This window comes from Silurus aristotelis (assembly GCF_946808225.1).
Source record: "Silurus aristotelis genome assembly, chromosome: 3".
Taxonomy (NCBI): domain Eukaryota; kingdom Metazoa; phylum Chordata; class Actinopteri; order Siluriformes; family Siluridae; genus Silurus; species Silurus aristotelis.
Window position 1 is genome coordinate 34483400 of NC_139576.1, and position 11825 is coordinate 34495224.

General features: G+C 39.2%; 1 protein-coding gene across 1 annotated transcript; it reads right to left on the bottom strand.

Annotated features, from left to right (window-relative positions):
* Window positions 1-3326: 3326 nt before the first annotated feature.
* Window positions 3327-11004, bottom strand: LOC310723262 (interferon alpha/beta receptor 1a-like). The gene is made up of 7 exons (XM_083536042.1): window positions 10382-11004; window positions 7983-8109; window positions 7194-7375; window positions 6416-6558; window positions 5153-5297; window positions 4931-5058; window positions 3327-4721 (listed from the first exon to the last, which is right to left on the bottom strand). Exons 1-7 carry the CDS (start codon window positions 10554-10556, stop codon window positions 4509-4511), a joined length of 1113 nt encoding a protein of 370 aa, XP_083392168.1. The 5' UTR covers window positions 10557-11004; the 3' UTR covers window positions 3327-4508.
* Window positions 11005-11825: the final 821 nt, after the last annotated feature.

An 11825-nucleotide genomic window follows, 5' to 3' on the forward strand; every position in this document is an offset into this window, starting at 1 on the left:
GTGGGACGTGACTGGAGCTGGCCAAACCTCAGGATGCCTCGGGATGGGGGGAGAAAGAGAAGCAGTGGAGAGGAATTAGCGTAGCTGCTGTTCATGATATTAACAGCACAAGTTGATAATGTGTATGTAATCATATATTCTGGAGCACAAGGTTGTGATGTGATGTGTGTGATGTGTGTTATGTGTAGGCTTTGCTTAAAATATATGTTTTTAATCTACACTTAAACTGGGTGAGTGTGTCTGAGCCCCGAACACTGTCAGGAAGACTATTCCAGAGTTTAGGAGCTAAATGTAAAAATGCTCTACCACCTTTAGTGGACTTTGCTATTCTAGGAACTACTAGAAGCCCAGAGTTTTGAGATCTCAGGGAGCGTGACGGATTGTAGCGTGTTAAAAGACTGGATAGATACATGGGAGCCAAACCATTTAGTGCTTTATAAGTGAGTAGCAGTAGTTTGTAGTCTATTCGAAACTTAATAGGAAGCCAATGTAGGGACGATAAGATTGGGGTTATATGATCGTATTTTCTTGACCTAGTAAGAACTCTTGCTGCGGCATTCTGAACTAACTGAAGCTTGTTTATTAATGATGCAGGACATCCACCTAGTAATGCATTACAGTAGTCTATTCTGAAGGTCATAAATGCATGGACGAGCTTCTCTGCATCAGATATAGATAACATATTTCTTAGCTTAGAAATATTTCTAAGGTGAAAGGTGAAATGTTGTGTATGAAAACTTATTTTCGTGTGTAACTATAAATATATAGTTAACCTAGAATGCAACCATTCCATGGGTACAGTCTATATGTAGAAAGCATACCTTTAATATTCAATAAAAATGTGAATATTAAACTTTATTGTGTTTGTGTATTAAATAATAATAGTAATAATAATACTTGCAATGCGCCATGCTTTCAGCAGGTGGCAGCACACTACATACAAACAACGAGTCATTCTTGAGAGCTGTCTTTCCATCTTTTCCTCTGACGTCATCCAGCTACAGATGAACCCAAACACACCCAGTTCATCATGTGACAGAGGACTAATCTCTTAACTAAGCTTTGTTTAAGGCTTTACTAAGCTTTAATGCTTTTTCCTTGTTTTATCTGTAAATGACAAAATAGCACAAGGCTAATGGATGCAGTAAGAGAAAATTCTGCGTTCCCTTAAACTTGGAAACCCAAACCTCTTCCAGCATGGCAATGCCCCTGTGCACAAAGCAAACTCCATGAAGATATGGTTTACACAGTTTGGAGAGTAAGAACACCTTTGGGATGAATGTGAACACTGACTGGACCCCAGGCCTCCTCACCTCACCTACATCAGTTCTTGACTTTACTAACACCTTTGAGGTTGATGACCACAAATGTCTAGAAGAACACTCCAAACTCTAGTGAAACATCTTCCTAGAAGAGTGGAAGGATTTATATTATGTGATTAAATGTGGATTGCGGTGCTCGATTAATCACACGATTGTCATGAGTTTAATCACAACTCAAGATTAATCGCAACTTAACCAACATGGCCGTAGACAAATATGAACGCTTTATACAAATGTATGTTTGTTATTAGTGAAACTAATCTTAACATAGAAGCATGAGGACAAAACATTCTTGTAAAATGTTTGAAAGTAATTATGGTGTTTTAAATGAACGTAAATACCGTAAATCATCAGGACACCAAACGGAACTTGTGCTATGTTTCCACACTGACGGTTTTAAGAGACGGATGTGCGCATCATGGCGGATTTAGGTGCTCGATTTGAGACTTGACGGATCAGTAAAACATATGTTTAGTGATTAAAAATAATTTTTTGCTGGAGATAATTTTAGTTTTTTTTATATCTGAGTAAAGAAAGGAGGTCGTGAATAAATGTGTGTTGCGTTGAAGGTTTGAATTTTGGCACTTTAATATTTATTCATTAAAAAAAAAAAAAAAGGTCAAACAGAAACGGGTGCTGCATCAATCGCACGTTAATAAAATTAGTGGTTTTAAAATGAATTTGCGTTAACGGGTTATTAACACGTTATTATATAACGTATATGTAATATATAAATATTGTCAAAAAATGACACCAAATTTCGAGAAATCCTTTGTTGTCAATACTGCACATGCCTGGGCCGCATCACACCACCTTGTTGTTGTTTATTTTCATCTATCAGTGTCCCCCGGTCATGCTTTACCCCTTCCTTCATTATCAACATTATTATTTACGGCATTTGGCAGATTTGGCGATTGACTACTGAGGAACTTGGATTGAGGGCCTTGCTTAAGGGCCCAGCAGTGACAGTTTGAGATTTGACCTCACGACCTGCGGATCTGAAGTCCAATGTCCTAACCACTGAGCTACCACTGTGTGCAGCATTGAAGGTTTGAATTTCGCCTCTTTAATATTTTTTATATTTCTAATAAAACTCGTCAAACAGAAATACACGCTACATGAATCGCACTTTAATAAAACGTTAATGAGTGCTTTTCAAATAAATATCAGGCAGGTGGTCATAATGTTATGCATGAACGGTAAAAATATTGTAGTGTATGTTTCTGTACAGTTTCTATCCAAACAAATTTTAGCCGTTAAGTGTCGCCAGGGTCAAAGAAATTTGACATGAGGCCTTCAGAATCATGATTGTAAAACCGCTGCTTCAACCAATCAAATTTCAAGTTGACGCCATCTAGCAGGCATACGGTAACGTCGCATTTTCGCATCCTTCGAATGGAGCCTGCAAACCGCATAGCGAACTCCACAAGCTCAAATGTATTTGTGTGAATTTAATTAACGGCTGACGATTTGGTTGCAGATACACTTTCAAGGAGATTTAAAAGACGGACTTTTTAAGAAAAGCTGGATGTCATGAGGAAACAGTTCAAAACCGCTGTTTTCATCTTTTCATCTTTTTCATGAGCCGTTTAGAATTTGCGATTTCTTTCACTCTTTTAACACTCAATATGCCGTCATTTCAAATCCTCAGGAAAACCCTAATCCCTAGAATTTCATGGTTGGAGGACTACAAAAATGCACCGAAACCCTAGGGTATTTTATAAGGTGAATATCAATGCTTCTGCTAGAGATGATTTATGTGGGCGGTGCAGTTGTGGCTCCAGTGAAAGGAGACTTGTTGAATTGTGTTCATTGGGTTTCTTGCCATTTAATCTCACAGCATGAGATTAATGAGATCTGTGATGCAGCGCACTTTTATACTGCGTCTCTTTATAATATTGATGGGTTCTATAGCTGTGATGTCATAATGATGCTATTAAGAGGTGGACTGATTGAGATAGAACACGAAGGCCTGGGTGTGAAATTCATGGCTCACCACTGGGATTACAGTAACCTTTATAAAAGACTGGTTTTATTTTTGAAACAGTGCATTCAGTCATCGTTTCTAAATATATTAATCAGTGCAAAATTGTAATCTGTAAGCAACACTGCAATAATACTATTATTATTATATGACGCGTGCGAGCGAAGCATCGCAAAATCTCTGTAGGTTACGTACAGTACAAGAAACAGAATCGAGCGGTTCAGCTCACGAGTCCTCTGAGTTCTCCTTTGTTCTTTTGTCATGTGATTCCCATAGACGTAGGTCTTACAATGCAATAGGTCCAAATCCTGACATCATTATTATATAATTATGGGAGATCCAGTTAATAACCAATCACATCAAAGATAAAATGTGGTCTCTGTAGCATCACAGCATTGTTTGTGGTTTAAGGTTTTTCAAGTATTTTGGCAGTCCTTTATCTCCTGTGGTTACTCGAGCCGTACCGAAAACACAGATGAAATTTTGAGGTGGACGGACTGCGACGTCAGGATTCATCAGGACACTTCTGCAAGCCAAGAACAGTAATCTGAGGCTATGAACAGCTTAACATAAAAAAAAAGATCATTTCCCAGTGTTGTTGTCCAAAGTTGTTGAGATTTGAAGATTCTGTAGCTTCCACTTCCTGTTTTCGGGTGACGAAGGTTGACACCATCGCGGCGATCTGGCGCGAATAGGACTTTCAGGACATCTTCCAGATCAACATTGGGAGCGCCATGCTGCTGTGCAAGGAGACTATTTTGAAGGTAATATTGTTGAAATGTAGATAAATACAGTACTTTCTTGTAAACACAGCCAGTCCCAAAACGTTTTGATACCATCTCATAATATGCAATTATAATAACATGCTATTATAATAACTACTTCAAGAGTTCGTGGTATATCACAGCACTGGTTGCCATATTCTCTGAACACACAAGGTATCCCTTGAGAATCATCAGAGAATTTTGCTGCACTCTTCCCAGACCTCCATTACAGTTTTTTCTTTACAATGATGTCGAGGTTGAACGAGGCGTTCTGAGAATTTCATTTCCGAGCTCTGGTGTCTTTTACGGTTTTCCAATGACCGGTGAAGCAAAAACTGCCAAGTATGAGGCCTTGTGCATCAACCTGTCAGAGGGCTTCCGTTCCTTTTTTTTTACCTCTTCAAATCCACATTTTCCACCAGTTTTCCTTACAACTGATCAGCTCTCTAGTCCAGAGCTGAAGCCAGAGTCCTGCACAGAATTATTCTTGCAATGGCACATGAAATCTGGAGCCTGGAGATCTGGTAAATTTTCCTCCTCTTGTTCTTCCTCCGGTGGTGTGTGCGCCGGCTGTATAGCTGGCATGATCACTTGAGCTATAGTGAAACACTCTTCCTGGGCTTCAAGGAGCAAAGGAGCAGACGAAAATTCCTAACAAGAGAAAATAACATGAGAAAAACAACGTATTTGAGAAGGGGAATGCACACTGTATCCTGTTTCATCTCAATTTCAGTGTATATAGTTGCAGAAAAAGACTAAAAAATTATTCAAATCAAATATATTTTGATATAAGGGATGACCCTTTTATTTTGTTAGTCAACTTATGTACAGTGGAAACTATAGAAGAAAGCGATCCTTACTAGGAAGATCTCAGGAGTTGGGTATTCTTCAGATTTGCTTCTGAATTTGTGACCTATGTATAATAACACTACCGAAAGAGCAACGCCGCACACCACGGCGGGAATCGCCACCCACGCCAAAGAGCGATCTACGTAAACGTGACAAGGATACTTTGTAATGTCCATGCAAGAAAAAAACATCAGCCACGTTTTTAGCAAAGGAAGAGAACAGTGTGCTTTTACCTTTCGTGTAGATGCACAGTGGAGATGTGTAGTTGCTGCTCTTGTTATATTCCAAGCTGAAGATGCTGACTTGCACGCAGTATTCGGTCCCGGATTTCAGTGCCCTCAGGGGGGCGTGTGGACTGCCGTAAACCTCTGTGCCTTTCTGTTAAACAGCAGAAAGAAAGGAGAATATAATAAAATGGCCTCCGAACTAAGCATTGGGATATATGAAGGGATGCTAGTTTGAGATACAGGACTGCATCATGTTTGAGGACATCTACAGGGTTCCAACCCTGGAAATATCCATCACAATTGGTCGCTTTGGAGCGTTTCTTAGATCAGAATCGAAATTCTCAAAACGACTTGTTCAACCTCCATCAGGTACATTGATTCCGTACAATCGTCCGACGTTCCTGCATTATCAATTATTGATGGCATGCTGATCAAAATATATTATACTTCGTCTCACCTGAATTGTCTCAACCCCCGAAACATTGAAGGCATCAGTTTATTGTGTGAGTCATTAAACGCAAAATGGTTCAACCTGTCGTTGCTCCAGCTCCTGCTCCTGCTCCTGTTCCTGATCCATGTTCTGCTTTGTTTTGGTTTTGACCTCTGGACTGTTTTTGTGTTTTGCTCTGCCCCTTTTGCTCAGTTTGCTGGCTATCGGATTTTTTGGACTGTTTTCGAATTTTGGTTTTGTCTTTTCCTGCATCGCTCTGTTTTCCTGTGTTTTCGACTCTGGATCGTTCATTGAGCTTTGCTTTTGCCTGTGCCCTTTCATTAAAGCCTGTTTTCTCCATACCCCCTGTGTGCATCCTGCATTTGGGTCCGCACTCACCCAGTCACACCCGGGTCCTGCCACGCTCACTGACAGATTAATCCGGCCCTGCATCCGTGTTCCTGACAGTCGTCATATAGTAGTTTTCGATTGCTATGGAGCATTTCTCGAATAATCCTTACAGTTTTTCAGTACAGTACTGATAGTCAGTACTTCAGCTTTCACCAGAGTCTTTTAAAACATGAGTGTCTCTACTTAAGTGAAGGATGTGTATACTTTTGCCACCTCTGCTGCTATGATGCATGCAGGCGGTGCAGCTGTGGCTCCAGTAAAAAGAGACTTGCTCATTTATGGTCATTCTTACTGTATAAGATTCCTGTCTGTAATGCAGCAGGTTTCTGGATAAAATGGTTTCTATAGTCGTGGGGTCATTATGATACTATTAAGAGGTGGATTGGTTCAGCACTGAAGGCCTAGGTGTAAAATGCAATGTGTTTTACCTGATTGGGGTTAAACTTCTCCCAGTACTGCACCCTGTATTGCAGGTCCTTCATGACATCGCTCATGACCGATTGGGGCATCATAAGCATCAACATGTCCTCGTCTGCCGTCGCTTTCACCGGGCCAGGTGGCGCTAGCTTGCCTGAAAGATTTGAACATCACGTCACTTCACGTATTCACCCTCCTGAAAACGTTTTCACGCTCGATTTATAAACAGGAAGCATCTATTCAACAGATAATCTAAACTATATACGTCAGTAACCTGAAAACAGACAATGCAAAGCACAGTTCAAAAAGGGACAATGGTTCATTTGAACCTGATCAAAGCTCCAAAACAGCATGATGTGTGCACTGCACATTTCTGGTGCTTTCCCAGCTCTCCGTATCCAGAGAGCAGATCAGGGGAAAACGAGGGGGAAAATCCAGGCAGCTAAATATCCATTAGTGTTACATATATCTTTTGCTAGCCTCGATCTATCTAGTATTTCTTTTTCTTTGGTTGTTATTCTGCATTCATAGAGCTTTAGAAGTGCATAAAAACTCTTTCGAATTGAAAACTGACAACAAATAGGGGTCTTTAACGTTTTTCAGGTCAAGGACCTTTTTTATTTGAAAAGATTTGCAGTTTCACTTTTACTTTCAGGTGGACTATGATTTAAATAAATATTTGTTATTTAACATTAATTAGCAGACCCCCTGCATTACCAGCACGGACCCCATAGGTGTTGCAGACCCCATAGGGGTGGTGGTCCTCTGGTACAAGACTCTCTCACTCACCATCGATATCAGGTGTGAAATTTAAAACCGTCCAGTTGGAGTGCTGCAGCCCGGCCACGGCTCTTACTCGAACCAAAAACGATGCTGAGAAAGGCAGCCCGCAGTCTGTGAAATTACACCACCTCTCTGTGGTACCTTTACACGCCCGCTTATATGATCTCTCATCTTCTGCAGCATCTGAGCTAAAGAGAACACAGTAAACAAGTTAGCTAGCTACATAGATAGATAGATAGATAGATAGATAGATAGATAGATAGATAGATAGATAGATAGATAGATAGATAGATAGATAGATAGATAGATAGATAGACTGGCAGGTGGATGGACGGACGGACGGACGGACGGACGGACTGACTGACTGACGGACGGACGGACGGACGGACGGACGGACGGACGGACAGACAGACAGACAGACAGACAGACAGACAGACAGACAGACAGACAGACAGACAGACAGACAGACAGACAGACAGACAGATAGATAGATAGATAGATAGATTGGCAGGTGAACAGATGGAAGGATGGATTAATGGACGGACGGCCATACGGACAGACAGGTAGACAGACAGACAGACAGACAGACAGACAGACAGACAGATATGTAATGTAATAGAGGAATCAAGAAGTGGAAGCTGTGGATGTTCATGAACACTAAAACTGTAACGTGAACATGGACTCGAGCAACACTGATGACAACCATAAGAGACAAACATGAGACGTTGCGTGCGACAGTGCACTGGCATACGGGAAACGCTGTCCCTGTCCATAACCCTGACCGGGCCAACTTACAAGACATACTCAGCGGTGAAGTTGACCGGGATTTTGAGATGTGTGTAATTCCAGTCCCAGCGCAGTATGTAGTCCAAGTTCACTGCAATCATTTGAACATCACATGGGGGTGGCAGAGAGGCTGAGACTAGAGGGGCAGGAAGAAAATATACAAATATAATATAATAATTTACAAAGCTAGAAAATACTATAGAAATGAAATTTAGATCTATATTTCAGAGTAATAAATGTGCAGCTTGTATAGAAGTACAGACTGTCCTCTAAAAATAACCACATACACCATTATTGTCTAAATAACTGGCAAGAAAAGTGAGTACACCCTCAGTGATAACAGCTGTATTGTGTAATCATGCAAAGCCACGTGTCCGGTACATCATGTTCGTGTTTTTTTGTCTGCTTGACAGGAAAATAAAAATTCTTGTGTATCTTGTATTAGAGCAGTTCAAAAGAATTGTTGCTCTCCACAAAGATGTCCGAGACTATAAGAAGATCAGGAACATCCTGAAACTGAGTTACAGGTCATACAAAGGTTTTCCAAGACGCTTTCCCCGCGGAACAGGCCTCACAAGGGTCTATCAAAGAAGTTGAGTCCTCCAGCTGTGCGCCAGAGGTTGCAGAAATGGAACGTCCACTTATCAGTGCTCAGATTATACGCTGCACGCTGCAAGTCAGTTTGCATCACCGTCGTCCCAGAAGGAAGACCCTTCTGAAGCTGAATGACGAACAGTTTGCTGAAGACAAGCTGTCCAAAAGCATGAATTAATGAAACCATGTCCTGTGGTCTGGTAAGACTTGGATAAGCTTGGCTCAGATGTTGAGCAGCATGTGTGGCAACGCCCTGGTGAAGAGTACCGAGAAAATGGTGTCTTGCCTACAGTCAAGCATTGTGGTGGTAGCATCCTGGTCTGCACCTGCATGAGTGCTGCTGGAACTGATAAGCTTCATTGAGGGAAACATGGATTCTCAAGTATGTCTCCAGAACCCTATTGAGCAACTGTTGGGCATCCTCATGCAGAAGGTGGAGAACCATGTGTAACATTCAGCAGCTCCGTAATGTCATTATGGAACAGTGGAAGAGGATCCCAGCAACAACAATGGATGGATGGATGGATGGATGGATGGATGGATGGATGGATGTTTGTCTTATCAAAACACCAGCATGTAAATTTAAAAAATATGCGAACTCTTGGATATTTATATCTCTATGTCAACCTCACAAATGACAAATTCTTTTTCACAATTTTCAATAATATTATAAAAAAAATTATAAATTAGGGACCATCTACAAAGTGTGTGACCTGGACGACTAGAATAACAACCCATTGTATTTAGTCAAACACAGGCACAAACAGAGGTTTAGGTTATGATTTTTAGGGAACAATGTGAAATGATTTTCCACAAAGAATTATAGAATACCAAAATGTCAAATCAAATGAGATTTGAAACTAGAGCCCTGACCTGAACCCATTCGACTGGAGGCTTTTGAAAATGAGGAGGTATAAAGGGTATGAATAATTCCGAACATGGTGATTTTTGTCAATAAAAACCCTGAAAATGCAATAGTTCTTGAAATATCATGTTGGTATTCACTCAGTTGTTTGTCACATTAAATATATGAAAGTATTAAAAAAACTCATTCATCACAGAAGAACTCAAAAACACTAAAAAATACCAAGGGTATAAATAATTTTGAGCATGACTATATATATATATATATATATATATATATATATATATATATATATATATATATATATATATATATATATATATATATATATATATATATATATTATATTTTTTAAAATATCTTTAAAAAAAGATTAATAAAATATTTTTGGTTTAGGTTTAGGGTTTTTTTTTTTTTTTTTTTTTTTTTTTTACGTTTTGTAGTTTTCAGACGGTCCCTTAATACTTTCTCTTTTGACTTCTTGTAAAATGCATGAATTAATTCAACAAAACAACGGAGTTGCTCTACTTTTTAAAACGACACGAGTTTGTTCTTTCTCATGTCTGTAGTGAAAAAACGTCTGTTTAAGCACATTGTTCATTCCAAAAAGAGAAAACTCAAAAAGAAAAAAACGAAAGAAAGAGAAAAAGAAAGTATAAATGTTCTGTAATGAAATCCATAGTCCAGTCTGTAGAATCATACTGGAAATATACGTAAGGCTCCATAACAAATATTTAAGAAACAAAAAGCAGTGGAATGGAAACACCAAAATAGCAACAAACCTTCCTATACACTAGAATGACTCACAACACAAAACAAAACAACACAAAACAAAACAACACAACACAAAACAACACAGTCAAGACAACTTTTTTTTCATCTCAACAGGAATGAAGACCATCCTGTCTTTCTCTTTTATATCTTATACATTTTCAATTCATTTGCTTACCAACCACCAGGAGAAGGAGGAGGAGATCGAGTTCGAGGTTCCTACACAGGAACATTTCACAAGCTGGAGAGAAGAAGAGTCTTGAGTGAGAAAATGCAGCTGATCTGAAACCCATTCTGACAGCAGACACTTCCGCCTGAGCTGCTTTCAAAATCCCCAGGAACAACTCGTGCATACGTGTGTGTGTGTGTGTGTGTGTGTGTGTGTGTGTACTTGCTTGTACACACACACACACACACACACACACACACACACACACACACACACACACACAGCAAAGACCTTCAAAAAAGAAAAGAAAAATAAGAAATCTGGATGATGATTCATTATAGTGAAAGTAAAAGTCTTTCTTTCTTTCTTTCTTTCTTTCTTTCTTTCTTTCTTTCTTTCTTTCTTTCTTTCTTTCTTTCTTTCTTTCTTTCTTTCTTTCTCAGTCCCCTTTTCTTTTTCTTTCTTTCTTTCTTTCTTTCTTTCTTTCTTTCTTTCTTTCTTTCTTTCTTTCTTTCTTTCTTTCTTTCTTTCTTTCTCAGTCCCCTTTTCTTTTTCTTTCTTTATTTATTTCAGTCCCCTTTTCTTTCTTTCTTTCTTTCTTTCTTTCTTTCTTTCTTTCTTTCTTTCTTTCTTTCTTTCTTTCTTTCTTTATCTAATCTAATTTAGGATAATAAATGTAGTGGAGGTGGACATTTTAAAGGCAGACTAACAGGTCTTTGAGGGTCAGAATTCTAGCTGATAGACAGGTGTTCAAATACTTATTTGCAGCTGTATCATACAAATAAATAGTTTAAAAATTCTGGATTTTTTTTTTTTAGATTATGTCTCTCACAGTGGACATGCACCTACGATGACAATTTCAGACCCCTCCATGATTTCTAAGTGGGAGAACTTGCAAAATAGCAGGGTGTTCAAATTCTTATTTTCCTCACTGTATATATATATTTACACCACAAACACAAAATTTTATTATTTGTGTTCTGATAAAAATAGCAACACGTTAATTTTTTTATGTCTCTTTATTGGAACATCTTTACATCTACACTATATTTCCAAAAGTATTGGGTCACCTGGTCATAAGTACAGTATATAATTTTTGAACATTGCATTCCACATTTAGTCCCATTTTACTCTTATAATTCCCTCCGCTCTTCTGGGAAGATGTTTCACTAGATTTTAGGCAGGTACTGATGTAGGTGAGGAGACCTGGGGTGCAGTCAGCGTTCACATTCATCTCAAAGGTGTTCAGTAGGGATGAGATCAGAGCTCAGCAAGATCTTCCTCTCCAAAGCATGTAAACCAGATCTTCAAGGAGTTCACTTTGTGCACAGGCGCGTCACCATGCTGGAACAGGTTCGGGTTTTCAAGTTCAAGTGAATGTTCAAAATTTTATTATAGCCCATCTAAAGACGTTCTGTACAATTGAGAGCCTCCAGTTTTGTGGTAACATCAT

Coding starts and splice junctions, on each gene's coding strand:
- LOC310723262 (XM_083536042.1), bottom strand. CDS start 10,556: ATGCACGAGTTGTTCCTGGGGATTTTGAAAGCAGCTCAGGCGGAAGTG. Junction 8,110..10,381: donor CCTCCTTCTCCTGGTGGTTG/GTAAGCAAATGA, acceptor CTGCCCCTCTAG/TCTCAGCCTCTCTGCCACCC. Junction 7,376..7,982: donor TTCACCGCTGAGTATGTCTT/GTAAGTTGGCCC, acceptor TGTTCTCTTTAG/CTCAGATGCTGCAGAAGATG.